Source organism: Rhipicephalus microplus, chromosome 6, assembly GCF_043290135.1.
Source record: "Rhipicephalus microplus isolate Deutch F79 chromosome 6, USDA_Rmic, whole genome shotgun sequence".
In the NCBI taxonomy this organism is placed as follows: Eukaryota; Metazoa; Arthropoda; class Arachnida; order Ixodida; family Ixodidae; genus Rhipicephalus; species Rhipicephalus microplus.
In genome coordinates this window covers 178,154,641-178,180,996 of record NC_134705.1, presented here as the reverse complement: position 1 = coordinate 178,180,996, position 26,356 = coordinate 178,154,641, and the positions used below count along the sequence as shown (strand labels likewise).

The 26,356-nt window shown below is 45.8% G+C and overlaps 1 protein-coding gene across 1 annotated transcript in view; it reads right to left on the bottom strand.

The window, feature by feature from the left end:
* The window catches only part of LOC142765694 (hypoxia-inducible factor 1-alpha-like), a 162,337-nt gene that overhangs the window by 13,183 nt on the left and 122,798 nt on the right, over positions 1–26,356 (bottom strand). Inside the window, exons 2-4 of the mRNA XM_075867141.1 lie at positions 12,639–12,835; positions 6,679–6,818; positions 2,084–2,278 (exon numbers count right to left, since the gene is read on the bottom strand). Coding sequence (XP_075723256.1) covers positions 2,084–2,278; positions 6,679–6,818; positions 12,639–12,835 — 532 coding nt within the window. The remainder of the gene's footprint in view (positions 1–2,083; positions 2,279–6,678; positions 6,819–12,638; positions 12,836–26,356) is intronic.

The window sequence follows — 26,356 nt, the reverse complement described above, 5'->3', positions numbered from 1 at the left end:
TTCAAAAAGCATTCGACACTGTTTCGCACTACTTATTGCTGCAAAAACTAACCGGTTTTAATATTAATCCCGAATTATTGCGTGGATTGCTGAATGTCTACATGAGATGCGACAATACGTAGTTGTAAACGGCGAACAGTCTAATATAACTAGTGTTACGTCAGGGGTACTTCAGGGATCAGTTCTGGAACCATTACTTTTTTTATTATATATAAATTACATTAACGAAAACGTACAATCCCATATTAGGCTATTTGCAGACGACTGCATTTTATACCGTCGGATTACCTCTGAAACTGACTGCTCCATAATCCAAAACGACCTGTGCAATATACGCGTGGTGCCAGCGATGGGAAATGAAACTGAATCTTAAGAAAACTGTATGCATGAGATTTTCCAGAAAAAAGAACCCAGGTGAATTTGAATACACAATAGACGGCTCTCCGGTAAAAATGGTGTGCGAATACAAGTAACTAGGTGTTTTCTTTTGCCCCTCTCTATCATGGAATCGGCATGTGGAATACACTGTAAATAAAGCTTGTCAAAGCTTAGGATTTTTAAAAAGAAACACACGTGCTTTTCCACAGCAAACGCAGGAGGTACTATACAAGGCATACGTGAGATCAGTACTGGAGTACGCATGTTGTGTGTGGGACCGTGCAACACCTTCAAATAAAGAAAAATTAGAAAGCGTTCAGTCCATAGCGGCGAGATATGTGTTTAATGCACCTATGTATGACAGACAAATTCAGTGTGGCGGAGGCTAAGCTGAAGTTAAAATGGAAATCTCTGCAGCACTGAAGGGCATCATTTTGACTGAAGCTATTGTATAGCATATTTTATTCTCATACTCGAATTGCCCGTGATGTATACATAAGCCGGCCTCAGTACATTTCAGCCCAAAATGATCATGAAGACAAGATAAGAGAGTATAAATGCAATACATCATCTTTCAGCAACTCTTTTTTTCGAGAACTGTAAGTCAGTGGAATTCGACTTTTTTCCACAGCTGTAGAAATTTCTTCAACGGATGGGTTCGTTTCTGCAATAAAAATGACTGAATCTTTCAACCGCTAAGCCCTATAGACTACGTGTGTGCGCCTGGCAGTCGCCGTGATCTGTACGGTATCTTGATTTCAAACTATGTTGTTTTGGGGTTAATTTGCCCTTGGGCTAGCCGAATGCTGCACTTTGTTTTGATTATCGTGAAATTTTCATCAATTTTTGTGGTTTCTGCATTTTTTTCCTCTAATACATATTAATTTTCTGACGCAGCTGTGTATGTTTTGTGTTTTGAAAATGTATTTCTTCTTTCTTTTTCTTGTTTTTACACAAACTTATCTAAACTTGCAAATTTTCATGTTCTTTCCTTGTACCCCCACTATAATGCCTGTATGGGCGCTGTGGGTATTAAATAAATAAATAATAAATAAATAGATCAGGCTCTTTGTTTGCTTCGAGTAATGCAGCTTTAATATGCATGCGTTTGGGCGGGAGGAGAAAATACAGGCAGAGACTACGCCCTGAGGTTCCATTTCCAGTTCGCTGTGGCGTCACAAATTTTGATGCTGTCTGCAGGGGCCTACATAATTGTTTATCGGTAAACACCATTCACATCGTGTTGTCACGTACCCAAAGTCCTAACATAGCACATTAAGGGCCCACATAGTAGTTTATCAGTGAACACCGTTTACATTGTGTTGTCACGCACCCAAAGTTTTACCATAGCAAGTTTGAGAGAATTTCATTGAACCAATGTGGGCAAAATACTTAGGAATACTTTAAAATTTGTAATGCCACTCTGACATTCACACAATTAGCTTCAGGTGTGAAATTCAAAAATAGAACTTTGACACCCTCTCTTTTTCCTTTCTGGAATAATTATTATGTGATGGCAAAATTATAGACATTAAAGTTCTGAAAAAAGGATTCATCCACCTAAACTTGTTTTTTGTTTCGCTATAGTGTCCCCTCAATCTCCAGTAGCGATTAGCCTCGAGTGTCTAAATGAAGTGACACGCGGTTGTTCATTTTTCGGAAAACAGCATGACAGTATGTGCAGTGCTACTTAATTCTACCTCACCTTGTAAGAAGAGGCCGACTTGACGCTGACGCCACGTCCCTTGCTGCCAAGGGTGCAGCGTAGGCGCATCAGGAAGTGACAAGGCTGAGGAGACGGGTCGTGTAGGTCTTCGGGTTTGGGCAGCAGCGCAGCCTTGAGTTCATCATGGTCGCAGGGATGACAGTACTCGTACACGCTCTGACCCATCAAGTCCACCTGCAGCAGTGTTGGAAACAAAGGAGTAAGACGTTCGTACAGGCACCATAGTTAATACCCTCGCTTCATGGACAGGCTGAATTAAGTGGTTAACTAGCCTTACCTAGTTAGCAAGTTAAAGGGGCACTAAAAGCAATTTGTGTCCAAGTTAGAGGCCAATGCTTGAGGATGTCTAAAACGCCAATCAAGAAATCAACATAAGTGCAGGACACTAATTCCGTCACCAGTGGGACATTCTGGAAGTGAAACCCGATAGCATGCACAGACCTCATAATCATCGTCACCCTGACTACGTCCTTTGCCGAGCAAAGGCCTCTCTTATGCTCTACCAATTAACCCAGTCCTGTGCTTTCTGCTGCCACGTTATGTACCTTCAAACTTCTTAATCTCATCTGCCCACCTCATTTTCTGTCTCTCTCTCACGCATTTGCCTTCTCTTGGGAATCCAGTCGGCTACCCTTAACGATTAACAGTCATCCTGCCTACACGCTACGTGCCCGGGCCATGCACATTTCTTTTTCTCGATATCAACTACGATATCTTTAACCCACGTGTGATTCCCAAATTACAGGAGGTTTTCAGAAGCCTAGAATGGGGACAGTTAGGGATAAAAGTTAATGGAGAATACCTTAGTAACCTGCACATCGCCGATGACATTGCATTGCTGAGTAACTCAGGGGACGAATTGCAACTCATGATTACGGAGTTAGACAAGGAGAGCAGAAAGGTGGGTCTTAAAATTAATCTGCAGAAAACGAAAGTAATGTGCAAGAACTTCGGAAAGGAGCAGCGCTTCGAGATAGGTAATAGTGCACTTGAAGTTGTAAAAGACTATGTCTACTTAGGGCAGGTAATAACCGCAGAGCCGAACCACGAGATTGAAGTAACTAGAAGAATAACAATGGGGTGGAGCACATTCGGCAAGCACTCTCAAATTATGACAGGTAGATTGCCACTATCCCTCAAGAGGAAGGTATATAACAGCTGTATCTTGCCGGTACTTAGCTACGGAGCAGAAACCTGGAGACTTACAAAGAGGGTTCAGCTTAAATTGAGGACGACGCAGCGAGCAATGGAAAGAAAAATGATAGGTGTAACCTTAAGAGACAAGAAAAAAGCAGAGTGGATTAAGGGACAAACGGGGGTTAAGGATATCATAGTTGAAATAAAGAAGAGGAAATGGATATGGGCCGGGCATGTAGCGCGTAGACAGGATAACCGCTGGTCGTTAAGGGTAACTAACTGGATTCCCAGAGAAGGGAAGCGGGTTAGGGGGAGACAGAAGGTTAGGTGGGCAGATGAGATTAAGAAGTTTGCGGGTATAAATTGGCAGCAGCAAGCACAGGACCGGGTTAACTGGCGGAACATGGGAGAGGCCTTTGTCCTGCAGTGGACGTAGTCAGGCTGATGATGATGATGATGATTTCTGCCTCACTCTCCTCTCTTCCCGCCTCTTAAGGTTACACCTAACATTTTACTTTCAATCGCTCGCTGCATCATCCACAACTTGAGTTGAACCTTCTTTGTACACCTCCAGGTTTCTGCTCCATAGATAAGTACCGGTAAGATGCGGCTGTTATATACCTTTCTCTTGACCTCAGTATGATCAATCACAAACATTCAAACTGCTCATGACAGGAAAGAACACTGCAGCACATTAAAAGATGGAATAAAATGAAACTAGTGCGTTACAGTCCAAATTAAGCAAAAAAAAAACTTTTAGACATGACCCGGAACGATGCAAGTTTTGATTGCGCTGAGACGGGTGCTTTGCATTGCACTGATGGCGTGTCGACCATTAAAGGGCAATTTCTTTTTTTTATACTAAGCATTTATTTGACATAAAACAGGTAGCTTAACATTTGCGGAACACCATTTCAACAATTCACATCAACTTCCATAGTTGTGGGAGCTATCCTGTTCCCAGTTAATGGCATGAAAGCGTCTCATGCAACTGCTGAGTAAAGGTGTCTTGTAAAAAATTTTATTACTTCATTGGAAAAATAAAGGTTTTTTTCCTACACTGAAATAAAGTTCAAAGTGTGATTTAGTTTGGTAATTCACCATTTGACATTGGGCCAGTTTATGAAACATAAATTGCCCAAAATTAATATTGCCTACCTCGGTTAGCTGTTAGACACAATCGCGGCTCTAACCACTGCTTGAGTAGCTGTGTAACTGACCAACTGTTTTGACTGCATTCAGCGATAACAGCAATCACATCAACTATGCTTAAGGTTGCCTGTATAACTGTGGTAGAAGTACAAACAAGATGGGCAATTCTGCGGCCGCAGTTGTCGCTTGCATTGGCTTGGTATGGCACAACGCAAATATTCAGATTGTTCCAAGACATTGCACCACCAACTTCTGGCGCAGGCTGTAAAATTTTGAGCACCGCAGGTGAAAGCCTAAGGTGTGGCCTAGGTGTTCAATAAAGCTGTAATGAACCATGGTAGTATCCTCACGCACACGATATCAAGCAGAACTTGAACAGTGCCAAAACGAAATGATGAAAGCAGTCGACAAACTCTAATTTTCACCGGTTGCTTTCTTCAAGTTCAATAAAGTACCAAACAATGCAGTTCAATATGCTGCTACACATATTGGGCAGTTTTGGTAGAGCACCACTTTTTCGAATTTCAACAGATTAGTCACCATAATGATAATAACAAGTGTGGTTTATAATGTCACCCTAATACATAAATTCCAAATAATAAATACTTTTCTTTTGGCAGGAATCAAGGGACCCAAGTTATATCATCAGTATGTCACCTTGGAAATCGAGCAATACAGTCGCTGCTGCTGTCCGAGATATTCTGACTGAAACCACATCTTGAAACGCGATTTTCTTTGATAATGAGTTCTTTCTTGCGAGAAAATGTATCTAAATGCTCAATTAACCCATTATTTTGATTTTGGATCTATTCCTTTATTTCCATCTAACATCGTTCCTTCTTCCAAACGACGCTAGTACTACTGAAAAAGGAATGTATGAATATAAAAAGGCTAGTGGTGTTGACAGTCTGGCAGTTCCGTAGCGTTCGTAATAGGCCATGCGACTTATCTATTGAGGCCATAGCTCATGCATGCGCCATGTCTAATCAGCGAGAGGCCCTTGCCCTTCTCGGAAATGCACAGCGGACCGACGTTTCTAGGAAGCTGGAGAGAAGGTTTCTATGCAAACACGTCTGAGGGCAAACGTAGGAGACCGCTGATAGCTCCCCACCCACGCGCCCTTTACCTGAAAATAACTGCAGACAAAACACGTGAAGCCACAAATAAATGTTGGAGATACGGTGAAAGTAACTGCAAATGATGTGTGATATCTAGATCAACCAGCGTTACAGGCTGCCCACGCTATCTCAAATGGGGACAGTCACAGCATATCAGTCCAGGATCACCAGAGGAGCGACCTCGTAAGGACAACACTTGGGGTACAACCAATATAAACATCTGATATGGCGTCACAGGGCTATATCGATGTCACAATGGATCGCCCTCGCATCAAAGTTGTTTTGTGTTTCCGAATTCATTGCGCAAGTTCCGCTTCCTAATTTCAGTACGCCTGTAGGGCATGCCAGCTGACTCGTTATATTTAAGCAAGTTTTTCCAGTGCAGCACAAACAGGACAATAAACCATGATGTGAAAAACACAGACAGATTTCATCTGTTTTTCTACATTTCTTGGGTCTTTCATCTCGTTTCACGCTGAAAAAACGCATTTCACATTTTATGTTCACTATGATGTAGATTTTCTTAGCAGATATTCACAATAACAAATGAAGCATGTGCAGATTGCAGCCCCGTATATTTCAGGAAACCACAGGCAGAAGTGTCCAGACTTGTACACCACCGCAAAGCAAATAAACACTCGGCTGTGCTTAACAGAGAAGGCAATAAATACATTAAAAAAGTAGCTCAGATCAGTATGTACAACTAGCACCATTTTTCACTCAATAGGCTTTCGGCATCTATGCCTGAAAGTGCTTGTTTTGCCAAAGTTGTTTCAGATACTCCTTCCCCGTCCAAACTGTTGTATAATAATACAAAGAAATGAAAGCCTCCCAAATCGCCTTATAGCTAACGTACAGCATGCAAGATCAACAACCATAAATGAAGCCAACAAAGTCGACACATCCGACGCTCAACTGCTCTGCAAAGGCTGCAGTCAGCAAGGCAACGCAGTTTTCAAATGCATACGTAAGTGGGTTATGCAGAGAAACGGATACACTGCAACGGTAGAGATCAAATGCAGCCACAACATCTTCATGAGACCACCATGAAAACCAGTATCCCAACTCTTACGACAGTTTTGCCTTTGAGCGAGTGCAGCAATGCTGCGCAAAGTTATAGACGTACGATAGAAACATAGTTTGACACAAAAAGTGCATCAGACCAACCTGATTTAGACCAAGATGGCGTCCCACATTGTCAGAGAGAAAGACAATCTCTCCCTCCGCGGACAGCACTAGCAGGACGGCGTCCAGGGCCTCCAGAACGGACGAATCGTAAATACTGCAGGCTGCCGATTTGGCCACTTCTGCAAAATACGGGAACGAGGTACATTCACAAAGTGCATATTATTGACATGAACAAACAGAGACAGAGAAACTGAATTTCAGTGGAGGTTTACGCTTTCTCTACATAATCTTCACCTAAATTTATACAATTGTGCTGACAATGTAGTACTGCTGCAGACCACAGCAGTAGAACTTGTCATTCTTTAGAGTTCAGGAAGAGCTTGTCTTGAGTGACGACTTTGTCGTTGTCGTGAAAATTTCCCACGCAGCATGCTTTTAAAGCAAGTTAAGAGGAAGACAGGTGCAAGGTCAGATGACTATAGCGGATGAGGCAAAATTGCATAGCCTAAATAGTTTGGCCACCACCACCTGCGCTAAGTGAGCTGAATTTTCCCGATGGAAGCTACCACGCCGTTTTGATGCCATAGTGGTGCTGGGCAGTAATGTAAAGAACAGAAATTTAATATTACACTAAAGCTGTAGATGCACGACTATTTTGATGCCTATCGCTTATGCCTTTCATAAGTCTGTCACACTGGTGATACAAACTTTATGAAAGGCTCTCGTACGTAACCGTGCAGTCTTTCTTTGTCACAGGTTACATGCCACTGCACAATTATGAAAGTAACCAGGAGAGTTGTAGAATGATAAGCATGACAGTGTATAAAAGACTCTCCACAGGTTTGCATAAAAGCTGAGGCAGAAGCCTTATATGTCTACAAATTAACATAGCTTTGCCGCCACTGTTGTTGGTTGGAGAGCGTGTGCGTGCGCGGAAGAGGGGGGAATAAATAGGTACTTTGCAAGTATAGTGGCGTTTGGTTCATGTGTGGACACATAATGCTTGCACATTATGACACAACTTCTACATAAGTTTGCATTTTTTTTGCGATTGACACTTAGCAGCCATTGAATATCTCTGTTGTTGTACAATGCTGCTGAACTTATCTTGTTTCATTTGGCAGAAGTCTGCCTGGTTGGGATAAAATCTAAAGGAATGAGAAAACTCTAACCAAAAGTATATTAGGAAAAAAAGCCGGTCCAGCTTCTTCCTCGACCACATCCATACGGATGATGCAGTGACTGTAGAAAAAGGAAGGAACACTCGCTGGCGACTACTCCTCGGACCTTGCCCTCCCTCTACTGCCATGGTTTCCGACGAGTCACGCGAGCCTTCAAGCACCACAAGCAAGCACATCTCCGACTTCGTCACTCCCGAGGAAGAAGCCGGACTGGCTTCGAAACATCATATTTTCTTAATCTAATATTGGTTGAAGTTTTCTCATTCCTTTTTTTATCTTGTTTGGATAACTCTGCAGGGTTCTATTAAAATGCCACATTCCTGTAACTGCCCTCTCATCAGTATGGCCATGCCATGTCAAGAGGTATTCAGTGACTTAAAGGGACATATCTTGAGCAACTAACCATACAATGCTTCCACACCAAGAACAGTGACAAGCAAGTGTAGGCAATCAAACATGCATCCCCTCACGGTCGAAAGATACACTAAAGGGCCACACTGTGCTGGAGTCCACTGGCGTTCCTCTTCCCTGCCCACTTTTACTCACATCCATGCCACAATGGTAATAACTTCAACTTTATACCTCTTCTAGTATACACTAGGAGAGGCCTTCTAGCCTAGAAGCTGCCATAAAGAGCTTTAGCTCAAGAGCATGTTACAAAGGGCATCGCAGAGTATGTTATGGAGGAGGTTATAGAGCATTTTTAGCTCCAGATGATGTTATCGAGTGCCTTACAGTCAAGATTAGTACCGTAAGCACCATTAGTTCCGAACAAGTGACGAATGGCAAAGACTGACTGTTGCACCTGCACAATTGGTTCGACAAACTTCACGTCGCATCGTTAGCTAATGCAGTAACAGTGCCGAAGCGTTCCAGTCACAAGTGTCGGTTGACTTCCAAGCCGGACCCTTCGGTTCAGCGCTGTTTACTCAAGAATCGAGGCGGTGTGAGATAGGCCGCCACAATCATCTCACGCGGCGCGCCAAAAGTCAACAGTGGGTGGCGCAACGTCTAGTGGCCTGTTCACTCAGTGAAGTGCGAAAGACGACAACAGTTGCGATACGAGTGGCCCGTATCGGCATCACACCTGCCGGAAAAGCAATCAACAGGCTTGACGCACTCCATGGAAGTGATATGCGCCATTCATCAAACTATGCAACTCCGACACACTGCAGGTTGCCAGCAGAAAAAGAAACTGAGCCAGTTCCAAGACATGAAAACCGTCGGACGGCAAAGCTTGAAGTGCACGAGTGTATGTGGGGTCCGACTAGAACATCCTAGTCTCATTCCGAGTGTCAATCAGTATTATCACCATTTAGCATCATCAGCATCATTTCATTACTACTACTATACCCCTACTTCAGATACTACTACTACTACTACTACTACTACTACTACTACTACTACTACTAGAGGCATACGTAGAATTTTTTTTTACTTGAGAAAGGGGGGATATTCCTTGATATTGGGGGAACCTCCTTGACTTCCTTAAAATGGTCATTTTTCGCTCTGTGGGCTATGGCAAAAAAAATTAAGAAGGGGGGGGGGGGGGGCGTGACACGGCCCAATGTGCCATCCCCAAGCTAAGTCACGGCTAACTACTACTAATTACTACCATGACAATGGCACAGGCTAGACTAAGCCTGCTTGAATGTAAAACAAACCATTAACCATTCTATTCCTCAGGGGCTCTGTGCTTTTTTTTGTTAACAGCATGTCGAAAAAAATAACGAAGGCAGAGAAAGCATAGAAAACTTTTACAGTTATGTTTAGAATTCAAAATAACATTAGTCATAATAGAAAACAAGATGAATACGGTCAATGAGACCACTTGCTGTTGAGCCTGCAACAATGTATCACATGCATGCTTCCTTACCAATCAAATTACAGTGGCAACCATGACCTAGTCCACTTCCTTAAGTATTCACATGTACTTGTAACGATTAGCCTTAACAGGTTTAGCTAGTACACATGAATGCTTCTTAACCATGATCTGGAAAGCAGGCGACTGCTACCGAAGTCGAGACCCTCGCTATTAAAATGTTCTCGAAGCCTCCCTCTGCCTGAACAAGCGAATTGTGTGTCGACCGAAAAAGTCTTAGAAAGCAACAAAAAAATAAAGATTATAGATTGCAGACAGCACTATTGCTGTAAATGGGAAACATTGAGCAGCATGGCTGTGGATCTACAATCGCACGAATAGCCAACCTTCGTAATGGAAGCTTCCCTGTTATCTTTATAACGAGTGGTTTAGCGCTAAAGAAAAAAAAAAAAGACAATTAGGTACACCGAAAAACAAAAGCTTGCTAGATATATAATGTTAAGAAAGCTATTTCTGGCTTTATCTGGGGACACAACCTCCAAATAAGTGTTCCAGCCCGCAGCTGGTAATTCAACCTATTGATTGATATGTGGGAGAGACGCCATAGTGGAGGGCGCTTCGGAAATTTCGACAACTTGGTGTTCTTTAACGTGCACCCATATCGAGCGCACGGGCCTACAACACTTCTGCCTCCATCAGAAATGCAGCCACCACCGCCGGGATTCGATCCCGCGACCTGCGGATCAGCAGCCGAGTACCTTAGCCACTAGACCAACGCAGCGAGGCTAATTCAACCTATAAAGTTGTCAGCAAGATTAGAAGCATTATGCGCTAATAGAACCGAAATTTGCAATAGCCTTGGAGGCATTGCTTTGTAAGCTGTTACTGTGGGGTGTAGGCAAACTTACAGCCTAAATGGCCGGTTAATAGGAGTCCCAACCAGGGTGGGGCTCTATTTTACACTTTGAAGCTAAAAAAAAAAAACATTTGCAGGACAATTCTCACTTATTGCAAAGGTGATAAGCCATGAAACCCTCAGACACAAAAATCGCATTCCATCAATGTGGCAGATATTCGATAAAGCCACAACAGCCTGAACTACGGCCAATAAGGTGACAACAAATAATGTAGATAATAGGAAGGTCGTCTTTCTTTCTTTTCTGGGAACTGCGGCTGTGGCTGTAAAAATATTTGCCAGCACCATTGTGTCACGGGCTTTCCAGACTGCTAAATCTTCCGACGTTGAAACTTTCCGTCTTCGACCAAAGTTCCAGATAGCAGAAGATAAGCATGAGCACACAGCTAATCTCATTGCGACGCAATGGCTGTCTGGCTTCCAAATAGCTGCCACTACAGAGGCGCAGCAGTCCCTAATCCCTTTATAGGTCACAAAACAAGAAGAGACTACGTGTGTGGCATCTTGCACAGAAGAAGCACATGGAAGCAATTGGATGATGGGCGGGCAGTGTTTGGTGCTATTATGAAACTATGGCACCTCACATGATACAAGTCTGTCGACAACTGTTGCAGGCCATATTAAAGGAACATTAAAGAGAAAGCAATCTTTTTTTGTACTGGTGAAGTAAAACAACGCAATCACAAGAGCGCCACTCTAACCACGAGACGGCACTTGGCGAGCAAGCAAACGCGCGAAAAGAAAATGCGGATGGAGACGCCACCTTGAGATTACCCCACTAAACACTGTGACGCCATAGATTTCGACTGTGTCTACAGGGCACTACATACTTGATAATTGGTAAAAATGAAGTTCACTGTCATTTGTAGGGGCCATAGACTTACCATACAATGTTTCCGAGAATTTCATCGAATCAACGTCGCGAAAATACAACAAAATACATTTTGAAATCAGTGACGTCACATACAGAGATATCGCGGAGGAATTTAAAAATGAAACTTCCACCCAATTTCATCCTCTAGTCGTGAACTTATCATGGTGCAACTTGCAAAATTAGAGTGCTTAGAGTACAATCTATCAATCTATAGTCTATAGCCAGAATTTTTTTTCAGGACGGGAGGGGGGAGGGTCAACCATACTTTGTGTATGTGTGCATATACACATACACAAGTAAAATTAAAACCTTGTGGTGGGGGAGAACTCCTTTCGCTATGCCCCTGATTTAAACCAAGTCACTGTTTCACTTTAGGGGCCCTTTAAGGAAGTGCTGCAGTTCTATGTGGACAAACAAGATAGATGTTCAGAGGTAGATAGAGGCTTCGAGTGAAGAGGACAGAAAACGCCAGGGGAGACAATGTTTAAATGAGTGGGCTTATCGAACCATTGGCTATACCAACATCTGTTCAGCGTTTACTTAAGAAAGGCATCAGTCCAGGTTTACGATGCCTGAGCAGGAAATCTTCTTTGGTCAAATAAGAAACTTTCTTTCCAACCAATCCTGATAAGTTTTCTCGCAACTTCATGCTACGAAAAGAAGCAGATGGCAATTTTTCCACCTTGCAAGCAATGACTTTTTAAGGGAAGCTTCTATAACCCGCAGATTTTGGCATCATGCGCAAGAAACCTTGTGCCAGCGAGCACAAAGACAAGCTGAGGCACCAATGAAATGTCCCTTTTAATTGCTGCCTGTATATGAATGTGTGACCATCATTGCTGCCTGTAGCAACAGAAGTGCTCGGCTGCTGAGCGCATGGATGAAGGTCCGACTTCCCCAAGGATGAAGGAAACAGTAAGGAGAAAGTACTGTGCAATGCAATAGAAAGATGTCAGCACGTCAGGCATACATTTGCCAAGCTTAGCTTACCATTGATTTTCCTGACGCGGTAACGTCTCCCGAAATGATTCTCCTAAACTTCCCAATAGCTTCACGAAACAAAAGGGCAAACGACAGTTCTGCCTCTTTACGAGAAACGATTCTTAGTGATATTCAGCAAACTCGGATACTCCAAGAGTGTGCAAGACGGCGTCACACTTCCACATCTGAGTATCGCATATCCAGGGCAACAGAGGCTGCACTTACCGGCTATTGGCTCGAGGATCTCCCGCAGTCGCAGGTAGCTGATGGCCAGGCGCATGACCGATGCCTTGTCCAGTTGGCAGGCCACGCTCTCCGGAAGCGGCAGCTGCTGCGACAGCTCAGTAAAGATCTCGGACTCTTTACTGCGCCGACATCGGGCTGCATCTCGTGATTTCTCTTTACGTTTTTCTGAATTTTTGCTGCAAAGAGAGAAGGAAAGCTTTCATAAGGGAAGCGCATTTTTCGAACGAAATTGGCACAATTAATAACAAGGCCAGTAACACTGTAACTGAAACACTGTAACAAGGCAAAACCACTGTAACTGCTTATTTCACTTGTGACAATAACTTCCTGTGCTTCCATCTGTGGCTCCTTCTAGATAAATCTAGTAGGTAAATCCAGGAGTACTGTGAATCAAACTAAGATGGCAAAACTGCCATAAAAATCAGCCATGGGAGCATTAAGACTTGCCAGAACTGTGAAATCACTTGGCAACGGTGAATGATGGTCAAATTTTATCAGGACAATGATGCACCAATCATTTCAAGCTACTTGCTACTGATGAACCTGCATTCACATAACTACAGCTATTTAAATGGATACTCACAAGACAAAATATGTAACAGAGGTCTGAAGTGGCTAGTGTGAGCCTGATTTGATTGATGATTGATTGATTTGTGGGGTTTAACGTCTCAAAACCATCATATGATTATGAGAGGCGCCGTAGTGGAAGGCTCCGGAAATTTCGACCACCTAGGGTTCTTTAACATGCACCCAAATCTGAGCACATGGGCCTACAACATTTCCGCCTCCATCGGAACAGTGTGAGCCTGGCATTACCAAGCATGGTCTTTGGCAATTGAGAGCAGTGCATTGCACAACATGTCCCACAGTTTTCCAGCTGTTACATGAAAAACGCTTGCGAGACTAAGCTTCCACACACAGAGCCAGCTGATAAAAACTTGCTGCAAAGGAAAACCACAGCGGCAGCAGAGGGGGAACGGAAGCCTTGAAAGGGGGAGACCAGATGTGACTTCTACAGCATCTGGGGCGTAAAAGATTCAGTTATCGATGCAACTTCCAATCTCTCCTAACACTGCAGCAAAGTGGAGCGAGCCATTTTTCCTGCCAGCCACACTACGCAGTGCAAAAGGGGGGCACTGCCATGACACCGGCCGACTCCAGTATCTCAAGCACGCTGCTTTAAGCAGACGCAATCCGACAGTGACAAATTGCAGCGGCATGAAGCAATCCACCGGCACACAACGGCGTAGCCCTGTTCTCACGTGTGTACCCGTCATATCTTTTTCTCTCCGAAGGACCTCGAAAAACGTGATGTGAGAACGCTTAGCTAAATGTACCACCTTGTTTCATGCTGATGGTAGAAATGTCTCAGCAAAGTTTCATTTGCAGGATATCGCTTGATCAATGGCATGTTTCGCTTGTTTGTGTAGTCGCGTGATGCTGAGCAAAAGAAAAGCCTTTACACCATACATGTTCAGCATAACACATCGGATTCCTCCATCTGCAGATTATTGTTCAGAAGTTTCGTTCGCTCTTTGCCTTATGACCCTAAATTCCTCTAAAATAAACCAAAAAGCAAGAACAACTAAGAACAGTTCCAAAAAAACACGCAAGTAGAAGTACCACAGAACCCATACTGAAGATACCGTTGCAATCAAGTTTCCTCAAGGCCTTCGGTGACGCCAGATTACTAAGCTCTTCCAACTGTTAAGGAGGAAACCTTGTAGAGGTTGGGGTTAGAAGGCTCATTTGCTGCAGCTTGCCACTTTCTGTCATTATGACATCCTCCCACGAAAGAGAACCCTTCCTCCGTGACTCAAAAGCCACATGCTGCGGCCTGAGCGAAAGAAGCGACAAGAGTCACACCACCGCAGAAATTACAAACCGCGATTAAGGCCTGCCCTGTGCCATCGGGAGGGCTCGCAGAACCAGGTTGCGGCAGATCTGGCCGTCCGGGTTCATTAGAAACCAGACTCTGGGAGCCACCAGAAACCCTGCACAAGCCCACTTCCTCACCGCAACCCCTTCCTTTTCATTTCTTTTTTCCTTTAATCTCTCCTTGGCTTGTCACACACATTAAGATCTCTGAGCACGTGTGTCGTTGTGTCCTTGTTTCTTTCTTCGTTATATCTTTCCTTCCAGTCGCGAACTTAATCAGCGATTCAAGAATGAACTGGCCAGGAAACAAGAAAGATACAGTCGACTCTGGCAGCCCCAGACAACTGGCTGCGAGACTGGAGTGGGAATGCGAGGGACATCCCTCTGCAGTAGGGGGGAGGGGAGTTGCGTCGAAAACAGAAAACAGGTTCGGCGAGTCCGTCTCCTCCCTCCCTCTGCTTTAAGAGTGGGGGTACACGTGCAGGGGGAGGGGCCCAATTAAATCTCACCCTCTCTACCAAAAGCGACTCGAAAGAAGTCTCAGCAGGACCCCCACTCACCTCTCCAGGGCAAGCCCCGTGGCAAAGGTAATCACTCCAAATACAAGGGCAACTGACTTCACAACTGAAAGCTCAGGCTGGTAAATGAAGGCGACGGTGATTGTGTTTTGTTGTCTGGTGCAGCAAGAGGAAAAAACTGCGGTAATTGCTCTGCCTTGTCACTGCTGCCGCTAGAGACACATATCAAATTGTTGTACAAGAAGGCTTAAGCAACAAAAAGAATGCGAACAATGCATATGATACAGGAATGTTCTACAGCAATGATTTTTTTATACTCTATCAAGAATTCACTGCTGAGTAAAGGGTCAAGAAGGTTATATTGCTTCAGGATTTAAAAACTGTAAATCACAGTAACTTTGTTTGCTTTCGAGACGAAATTGACGGCACTAAATCAAAGAAGCATTTTGTTTGCTCTCGAGACTAAGAAAAAAAATGTAATAAGGTAGGAAACTCAAGTACAGGAGAATAATGAGAAAGAGCTATTAATATCATTACAGATAACTGAGAAATTATCGAAAACCTTGCAGGGCTGACTGCTTAATCCTTTCTCAAGTGAACTGTTATGTCCCAGCATGAAGCCACCTGGACTTTAATACAACTTTGGAACATGTTTTAGAACAAACGGTGACTTTGCAGGGGAGGCATTCGTGAAATTTGAGGCAGTTCCATAGTGGTGAAGGCGTAGCAGCTCTGTATTAGTAAAAGCACAAAGAGATAAGGCTACAGCTTTGTGCTTGACATTAGGCTTACAGGGGTCGTGAAACAAAAATGAAGCTGCCCGTTGGTAATTTCCCCTCTTCAATAAGAATTAAGCATGACGACTGCAAAATATTTCGGCAGAGTATTCAGTCTAAAATTAATAACGCCCATTTGAAACCACAGTTTTCTCGCGCACCGAAATGACCATGCGGCCCTATCGGCCGCCATTAAACAATAACATGCGACGCCAGTGAAAAGTCATGGCAAGATAAGTTATAAACAGAGCCTCAGCTTTGTTTTGCTCCAATATAATAGATTTCTAGGAACCTAGGAGATAAACAAATAACACAGCCATTGTGATTTGCTTAGTTCTGTTCTGAAGTACATCCTGGCTCCATAATGTGTTGCCTTTGCCCGCTCGGCGCAGTGCAGTGGTGTTAATTTAGCGAGAAAGTCACTAAATTTAGCGTCTTTTCAGTTGTGCATGCGAAATTTCTCAGCGACTTTTTGGGGGACATTCAAGTGTTGGACTATGCCACTCAACCTATGCAGTTGGGAACCTCTGCTGAAGCAGCTGACCTTTAGAGGCCGGTTACGTCCTGTTGAAAACAAAAGAATAAAATCACAATGTGCCTGCACTAGGAACGAACTTTATGCACAGCTTCTCGATATGAAGGAGCATGCTACTACCGCGAAGCCCAAAAAGTCGTCTTTGTTGTGTCCAGCAGTTCTCAATGGCAGAAACTCTAGTTTTCAGCTGCAACCGAGCCTTTCTTGTCGGCACTGTACTGTAGCAAAAGTTAAGCCGGCCTCTGCCTCTTCGTATGTGAACACACAGCCTCTTCCTTATCGCTATAGGCTATAGTATGCGGTAGGCTATAATAACACGTTCGCAATGGCCTGTATCCAGCGCTCTCGCCATTCTGCTTCGCAAAAGCTACAGAAATCAGTCAAACCGAAGCCTTTTACTTATACGGCAATTCACAACGCATAGCGTTGAGTGGAGTCTTTTTTCGTAGAGCGCAGGGCCATTGCGTCTGCTCTTGTTTTCGCCGTAGTTCTGGGTGAGTGATCCAGCAAGCGCTTCATAGCGGTTCAGCAAGGACGCGTCAGACTATGGTAGATAAATTCGTAGCTCTTTTTCCAAGTGTTCAATGTGCAAACACCGCTAATAACTTTGCTAATTCGTTCTTTCGCGCGCACTAGTAGCTCCTGGTTGCGCAGCAAACTGTGCAAGGGAGTCGCGCATTGTCCTATCCAAAATTGCACCGACCGGTGTGCGTGTGTCTGCAAAATTCCAGAGTCTGATGTGTACAGTGCATGCAGGTGCACAACAAGATGGCAAACACCCAGACAAACAAACACCCATGCTACATAGAACACAACAGCATGCAAAATACCCTAAGTCTGCATACTGCCACACGCGGACACAGTGCAGCCGCAGCCAAACACGCACTAGATTTGGTGCACGTTGCTGGGCTGGCTGAAGCCTGTCGGGACAACAGCGCCACTTACAGCAACCGCTTGCTGCGGCGCGGCACAACAGCGCCGAATGTTGGATGCAATGCAGCTCTTTGAGTAGCCTGTGTAACGCTGTCCCTCCGTCTGAACCGCTCTCCCCTAGCCGCATGTGTTGGGGCGGTGCCAAGTAGGTCACTCCTTCTCTCACAGTGCACGCGTATTGACGTCACACTCTCCCTAGCCTGTCAAGGCGTGTCATCTCTCTCGCTTCACCCTCTTCACCGCTCTCAGCGTTCAATCGCTTCACCGATCACAACGCTCCAGCCCACTCCTCACGTGGGCATCATCTCACCCGCGCCACCACTCTCCATCTGTCGGCGAAAAGAAGCCGCGAGCCGGTGGGTACCTAGGAGGATTTAATAAAATTGCTGGAGCGGAAATCGTAGCCTAGGAGTGAAGCCATGCTTCTGGCAAGATGGCGGCTGCGGCGGCCACCTTACTAGGGGCATGATAAGGTATCGCCGTTCAGCGATTAAGAACGGAGCGTTTCGCTCGCACGCCCAACGTGAGTAATGGGGAAACTTTTTCGGGTCACATGGTACTCCAAGTGCGTCTTAGAGTCACTAGTTTTTCTTAGTGAGCCTCCGATCGGAGGCAAAGCCCTTTGAATATTCAGTCACCCATACTCGTTTTTGCGTGTTATCTCGTCGGGAACAACTGTCTTATAATTTAGAACTAACGTAGAATTAACACTAACATATCAAAGCCACTTGATTTCTAAGTGGGCACTATCAGAAAAGAGCATGTTTCCGCCATCTTGGCAGTGGCAACAGATGGCTTCACTTCTGCTGGCAAGGCATTGCGGGAGCTTCCACTCCAGCAATTTTTTTTTTTTTTTAATCCTCCTTGGTGGGTACAGTGTACAGTACGGCGGGTACGCGCGCACGCTTCTCGCGGCGGCTACAACGTGGTCAGCGCGCCGCTGCTTGTCGCGCGATCGCGCCGACGGTCGGGACGCCGTGGCAGCATGCTCCCCGCTAGTGTGCGCGTACTTTTCCTGGCTGTCGCCGGCGTTGCGAGGGTTAGCAAAGCCGATCGCGCTCGCGAATGGCGACGTCAACACTAACAAGGCGCGAGCCAGGAAAGCCGAGATAGAGTGTACTAGAAGCCGAACGCAAGCGTCGGCAGTGGCAAGACCAGCGACACCGACGAGGTGCGAGTCAAGAATACAGATCGCGTTCGAAAAACAGACGGTGCGCGGGTAACATCGACAAGACGCGAGCCGAGGAAGCCGAGCGCAAGCGTCTTCAACGCGTCGCGCCTCTCGTGTCTTTGCGTTTCAAAGAAACGTTTACTCGAGTAAACGTTACACCGAGTTTCGCGTCAAACCATTCTTCCAGCACCCACGTCGACGCCCATTTCTAACGGGTGAACGCCGTGCGCACCGCTGTTGCTTCGCATCCCATCAAGGTTCCCTTCAGGGAGATGGTCCATAGTTTTTTTTTTTTTTTTTTTGTTAACTGAACAGGTTTTATCAACGTTGGCGCGGTGACGACCACATGTTCGCGGGAGTATTACTATGGTCCCTAGAAAACTGGCTAGTCTGCCGTCTCCACTCTCCGCGGCGTCCGCGCCGATGATGCATGGCTCCGTGGTCACAGCCCTCCGATACATCGTGGCGCCCCCTGGCCCCCAGCGTATGAACCAGCGGCTCGGCCGATAAATTGTGGCCGAGCCACTGGTTTATACGCTGGATGCCAGGGGGCGCCACAATTTATCGACAAAGCCGCTGGTTTATACTCTGGGGGCCAGGGGGCGCCACGATCTATTGAAGCTCGGTCACAGAACACCTACCAGACCCCAGAGCATGCATTATCGGCGCAGACGCGGCCTTCCTTCAGGACGGCAACGAAACGGCAGACTAACCAGTATATATTCTAGGGACCGTAGTATTACACAACGCCACGGCTAGAGTTCTAGTACACTGTTGCCACGGCGCGTGAACAGATATCGCGATCACGTGACAGCGCGATACACGTGACGGCGTCCTCGTGATGCGCGGGCTTTTCGAGAACGCGCACTGTGCGCATCAAGCATGGCCTTAAGTTTGCCAATCGTCTCAAGGAACACTAGAGTTAAACCATATATTAGTTTAGACTGATACATTATCCTCTTAAAAATTGTTGACACCATACGTTTATTAAAAGACGAACAAAATCGGTGTCAAAAGTTTCACTTTTAAATTTCCAGCCTGGAATCAGCGATGTCACGGATTTCAAAGCTTTGTTATTATTATTATTATTATTATTTCTTTCCTTTCGCATTTTGGCCACAGTGACTCAACGAGATTTCCTGAAATGTGGCACGCTAGATTTCTGGCTCCCTCATAAGACAATGTACTTCATTTCTACCGATTAGCAGCTACGTCGAAACCTATGACGTCACGGCGAATGGTGCCATAACTACAGGCTGGCGTCGCCATCAGCATTTTCTGATCACGCTTTTTCTCGCAGCAAGCGGGGTATTTTCGGTATCGCGAAATAGCAACTTACAAACACGAGAAGAGTCGCCCTTCTCTTTGGAGTCCCTCTAACGGAAACCAACAAACAGTGAAGCCAAGGAATGAACAGGGGACGTTATTTAGTCTTTCTAAGATTGTTATAGTCATAGAGTTTCCTAGTATACACTAGAGGGAACTCTGGCGCTAGTTTCTATGGGGGCTGCAACGTACGGCGCTTCAGCGAGGATGGGAATGATGGGTAGTACACACATTTGTCTAATCTTTGTACTTCTGGCCTGCTTCTGGCTCAGTGTGTGTTCGTGTGGCTTCGAGCTGTTTTCTTACGAAACAAAAATCAACAAAAGTTCAGCGGTTGCGCTTCACCACCTTATTCTTTTAGGCTTACCATTTCGAATCAGATCACGAAGTCCAAAAGCGTTGAATCTTTCTTTCAAAACGAAACCGCAACCAGCAATAAATGAAGCCGCAAGTACGATTCGCCGCCCGCAAGTACGAATAATAGGCAAATGTGCATACTACCTATCATTCCCGTGGTCGCGGAACGATCGCAGCGCCAGAGAGCCCTATAGTTAATTTTGGGAAACTCTACGCTCAAAGGGGCCTTGCAACACTTGTTAAGCATGGTCAGGAAACACTGCCGATCGGTAGTAGAGGCTCTCCCAGAAAAAAAACGAGTGTCCAAATGTTATCGCGCAGCACACGACCTAGAATTTACGATAAATTCTCAGTCAGCTAAATATCGCCTTCTCTCCTCTCGACAGATGGCGCTAAAGGCCCATAATCACTACATCTCAGGACTAGTATCGGCCATTGGCTGATTTGAACATGGCGCGCTCCGTCGTTACTGGGGCCGCCGCGGGAGGCCGCGACCTGTCCGCGCGTGCACGCGCGATCGCGCTGAAAGCCGCACATTCGAAAAAAAAAAAAAAAGAGACAGAGCTGAGAAAAAGTGATTGAGGTCCCGAGACTCGCGTGACGCATTTTCTTCCCCCCCGCCATCCTTCCCTGCTTAGCTTAAAGAAGGGAATGCAATAGCAGCGTGCCACAAATCTTTGTACTTCCACTCGTACTGGTAGGATTCTCAAAAATTTTTGCAGCGTCGGAATTCGCGAAACAACGCGTTCTCTTTTCTGAATTTTATTTTAACGTGGTTACTTGGAAAAGTTTTGCAGGGCCCCTTTTAATTGTCTTTTTTTTTTCGATCTTATTTCTAAGGGTGAAAACCCACGTGCCACCGGAAAAAAAAATTCTTCGTCAGATTTTCTCGAACGATATGACGATAACAAGAACCATCTCAACCGAACGTCAGATATGTACGAGTTTGAGAGAGCTATCAAATATGCGCGACACCTCGAGCGGAAACGCCATCGTCGGTGCGGCTGTGCTTCTTTAAGCAATGATATTCCTGCAAATGTTCACTCGTGCTCCCCACGCACACACCCAATGCAAGGTGCATCGACGTGTCGCGTATGGTTGGTTAGCAATGCTAATCTCACAAGCGCAGGCACCACCGGGCAGGATATGCGTCAAACCCGTGGCTCCGCGACAAAACGCGATAAAACGACCCCGGGAAAGCAGAGTATGTAGTAAAGACAAGTAAAAGGCGGGGAAGACGTAGACGATACGCGCTTTCGAGGCACGTTTGCTAACGCGTGCTCAACACGAGCTCGCAACGGCGTTCGGCGTCAGTGAACAAGTACCGGGGAAAAACCCTCTTCTAGTGTGGAGGGATCTGGAAATGACGGACAGACGGGAGGATGGAAGAGCGCCGCAGAGGAGAGAAAATAAAAATAATAATAAAGCGAGCGAGTATAAGTCGCGGGCGCCACGTCACCGCGACTTTTAACTTGTTCCAAGAAAGGGTTGACACATTTTTTTGCGACCTGAAACACCGATAAGACCGCGCCGCTGTGTCGGCGAAAATTGCGCTGCCGCGAGTCGAGCGCCTGCTACACAGTAATCAGTGCTAGCAAGTTCACTGGAAACGCGCGACATAGCCAGCGTGACTCGTGATTCTTTCACCGCAAATGGGATCAACCTTTGACACAGATCCGCTGCTGTGGCTCTATGAAGCAGCATTCAAACAATTCTTGAATGTGGTCTGTGTGGTCTGTCCGTCGTAGCGTCGCCCTTAAGCGCATCGCCAAGCTAACACGAATCAACAAGCCTCTTTCGTCGGCTTAATACCATTCTATGAAACTACAAGAGCAGCGTTTCTAGAAGTTCTATAAACGTTGCTGTAACGGGCGTATAAGACAAACTCATTTCTGGAGGGGCTGGGGGGAGGGGGGGATGTGCGATTCTCTGCCATGGATCTTTGTACGTGTGTTCCTACATGCATGTATCTTTTACACACACAGAGCAAAACGGTGCGGGGGGGGGGGGGGGGGGGTAATGAGAGAAAAAACGCCCGTGCATTCGTACATTTCGGTGCACGTTAATGAATCTCACCTAGGGAACCCACGTTTTACGGAACCCCATAGTCATAGTGTATTCTCAACACGCAAAACCCTAATGGTTTGATTACAACACCGGGCCAATCAAGAATCGGCTTTCATTTGGTTTCGAATTTCTTCACCAATGACGCACGCATGCACGAATGTAGTACGTCATTGAAAACATATAAAAGAAGAGCACAGCATATCTACGGAGTGAATGATGATGAGTGGGGCGAAGCTTCGCGAGCTCTCAGCTCGAGATCCGCCTGTGTTAGGGCGCGTTTCAGGGCCGCCTCTCGGGCACGCGTCCGTCTTTCTATCTGTCCATGCGTTTGTCCGTTTGTCCATGCGTCCGTCTGTTTGCCCATGCGTCCGTCCGTCTGTCCATGCGTCCATCTGTCTGTCCATGCGTCCGTCTGTCTGCCCATGCATCCGTCCGTCTGTCTGCCCATGCATCCATCCATCTGTCTATCTGTCCATGCGTCCACGTCTGCCGATACGTCCGTCCGTCTGTCCATGCGTCCGTCCGTCTGTCCATGCGTCCGTCTGTCTGCCCATGCATCCGTCCGCCTGTCTGTCGGTCCATGCGTTCACCTGTCTGCCGATGCGTCCGTCTGTTTCCCATGCGTTTATCCGTCTGTTCATGCGTCCGTCTGTCTTCCAATGGGTCCGTCAGTCTGTCTGCCCATGCGTCCATCTATCTGTCCATGCGCCCATCTGTCTGCCCATGCATCCGCCCGTCCGTCCGTCTGTCTGTGTCTGTCTGTCTGTCCATGCGTCCACCTGTCTGCCGATGCGTCCGTCTGTTTCCCAAGCGTTTATCCGTCTGTCCATGCGTCCGTCTGTCTGCCAATGGGTCCGTCAGTCTGTCTGTCTGTCTGCCCATGCGTCCATCTGTCTGTCCATGCGCCCATCTGTCTGCCCATGCGCCCATCTGTCTGCCCATGCATCCGCCCGTCCGTCCGTCCATCTGTCTGTCTGTCTGTCTGTCTGTCTGTCTGTCTGTCTGTCTGTCTGTCTGTCTGTCTGTCTACGACAACGGACATAGAGACGGGGTGGCTGCAACGCAGGCGGGACTGAGCCACGGCGTAAGAAGATTCGCCCCTAAAACGACGTTGAATGTTTACTAATAGCAAAAGTAAATTTTGAGATAACACGAAACAACGAAAACTGGAATAGTTGCAGTATTTGCTAGGGCTTCATACAAAAAAAAGACACATTGCAACGAGTGGACGTCCGTTCACGAGAGCGCATGCTGACACAGAATGACAATTCAGACGCTCAAAACACGCAATTAGCGACAACGGCAACAAAGCTTCTGGTGAAGTGCCAAAGAAGGATACGTGTTTATTATTATTATTTTAACGACGCTACGCATGACCAGGAACGGTCAAACTTAGTTTCATGACAACGTTCGAACAAATGTGGTGTATACATCGTGGCGTCGATGTTGCGACAGGCGGGGGTCATGGCCTTGCAGAAGTATAGACGGAAATTGGTCCGGCGTGGTGAAAGATGGCGCTGTGAAAACTCGGCGCGTAGTATGTATATATATATATATATATATATATATATATATATATATATATATATATATATATACGTCGTGAAACGGGAGGCCGCTCAAATGGGGCCGCGAAATTACCGGTTCGCAAAGTGGCTCAAATTACATTCTACAAAAAGCGCGCGAGCGGCGCTCGCAGTAATTATAATACGAGGTCCAACTTGATGTTACACGTTTACATTAAGTGGATACGAATTAACGAGGAAGCGCTCATTAAAGGACCGCTATAGAATCGCTCCCAAGTTCAAATGTGAGGATAACGTTTTTTTTTTTGTCTTTTCCTTCGCGTTTTTAATCCTCTCCGCCACTTCTTCTCGAAGACACGCGGAAATAATTTGTAACACGCGCCGGTAATATTTGCCACCACCTGAAAGACACCGCCTGAAGGAAGAACCACTGTCTCATACTTGAAAGTTAGAGTCCGTGGTTTAGGGGGCCATCTACCATGATGCCCCGTCCCGAGTTGTGCCCCGTCCTCGGACTTCTTCGACCGTGTCCCCGTTTTTCTCTATCTTCTGTTTACTTCTGTATGTGGGTGTCCTCATCTCTATACTCCTATCCCTTTTCTATCCCTATCACTTATAATCCCTTCTTATCCCCTCGTGAGTGACTGTCGAGGTGTGGCACTGTGATGCAGACAGTTACGGGGCTCACTTTTATCTTCTTTTCTCTCTTTTAAGAATTACTTACACACATACGCATCTACCGTGCGTCCGTCCACTGCCTGTAACTCGCAACATTCCGAAATTGAATCGCCGCTCACGCACGCATTAATTGGAGAATGCGCAACGCTGTTCGCATTGACGAGTGCCAATCCGATTAGACAAAGACCATTTTCGTCATCCACCGTGTATACTTTCGCCACGGAATTCCTGACAATGCGTCTACCGCCAAAGCGATAACTTGATAACGCTTGCAGCAGCGATTAAAAACGATCACTGCATGCCTTCACCGCCAAAGCGATAGCTTGATAACGCTTGTAAGCGCGTCTAAAAACGGTCACTGACTGAAGGCGAGACAATAATCGTTCGCGTAAACAATGAGTTAACATAATCCAGCACCGTTAACGTAGAAGGGTATGTAGTTGTGAAGTTTCACTCGTCATTTCTAACGACCGTAGCGACGCTCAAGGTAAGTCTGATAGCGCGAACGTAATGATAAAGAGAAGAAGGTGAAAAATGTTTTTTTAATAGTCATCCATTTTATTCCATCGTCCGATAGAAGTTGTCCAATCAGTGGAAAGGGACTTCTTTGCAACCCGCTGCCGACGCCCACGCCGATATCGCGATTAACTGTCTTGAGTACAAACATTTATTATAATACATGTTTTCCCTGATAAGCCACGGACGCCCGACCAATCAAAATTGTTTCGACAGCATAATAATGGGTTACGAGTTCTATACCCGATACATACTAGAAGTGGCTGCGTGTTTATACCAAGCATAAGGTTTGCGAGCATACTTTGAGCATATCTATAACCGGTAGGCGCACTTATACAAATTGCCCTTGAGTTCTTCAGTTATCTGACTGGAAAGCATTAATCATGCTGCTTTATTTAGATGTTGCTGATCACTGGCATAGCCAAATGAGGTGAGGATTCAACCTCCTCCCTGCTGAAAATTTAATTCCTGCACACACACACACACACACACACACACACACGCACGCACGCACACACACACACACACACACACATATATATATATATATATATATATATATATATATATATATATATATATATATATATATATATATACGTGTGTGTGGTGTGTGTGCACATACAGATGGTTGAACTTTTCCTTCAGCCCCCCCCCCCCCCCCCCCAAAAAAAAAAATGTCTGGATACGCCACTGTCGCTGACTATTGATGTTGATGATAGAACTCTCTGCGTTTACAGGCTATATGTTGTCATTATGATTATGATGATCTGTGGGGTTTAACGTCTGAAAACCATCATATGTATATGAGGGACGCCGTAGTGGAGGGTTCCGGAAATTTCGACCACCCGGGATACTTTCACGTGCACCCAAATCTAAGCACACGGGCCTGCAGCATTTCCGCCTCCACCGGAAATGCAGCCGCCGCAGCCGAAATTCGATCCCGCGACCTGCGGCTTAGCAGCCGAGTACCTTAGCCACTAGACCACCGCGGCGGGGCTGGGTATATATTTCGTGCTCACCCATAGTAACTATCAGCGAAGCACAACGATACGACGACTGTATCGTTTTTTTTTTTTACTAAACGCTACGGTAGAAAAGTATGATCGACAGCTGTAAAGCTGTCAATCATAACAAGATGAGTGCGGTAACAAACGCCCGCTTTTGCAAAACAAGCTTCGGTACTCCTTCAAGAGCCAGTTAAAAGCAGGGAATAGCGGGGTGTATACACTGTGGCCGCGGGGATCTGAAGAACGACGCGGGGATGAGACATCGCAAGTAGCCTGTCAGAATTATAATGGACTTTCCTTCCGCGTTTGCCACTCTTTCCTCGCTCGTATACGTCTAGTATGCCCCAGAGCCGTATAAAGGGGATATACGGCTCTGGTATGCCCCGACTCGCAGGTGGACAGGTGT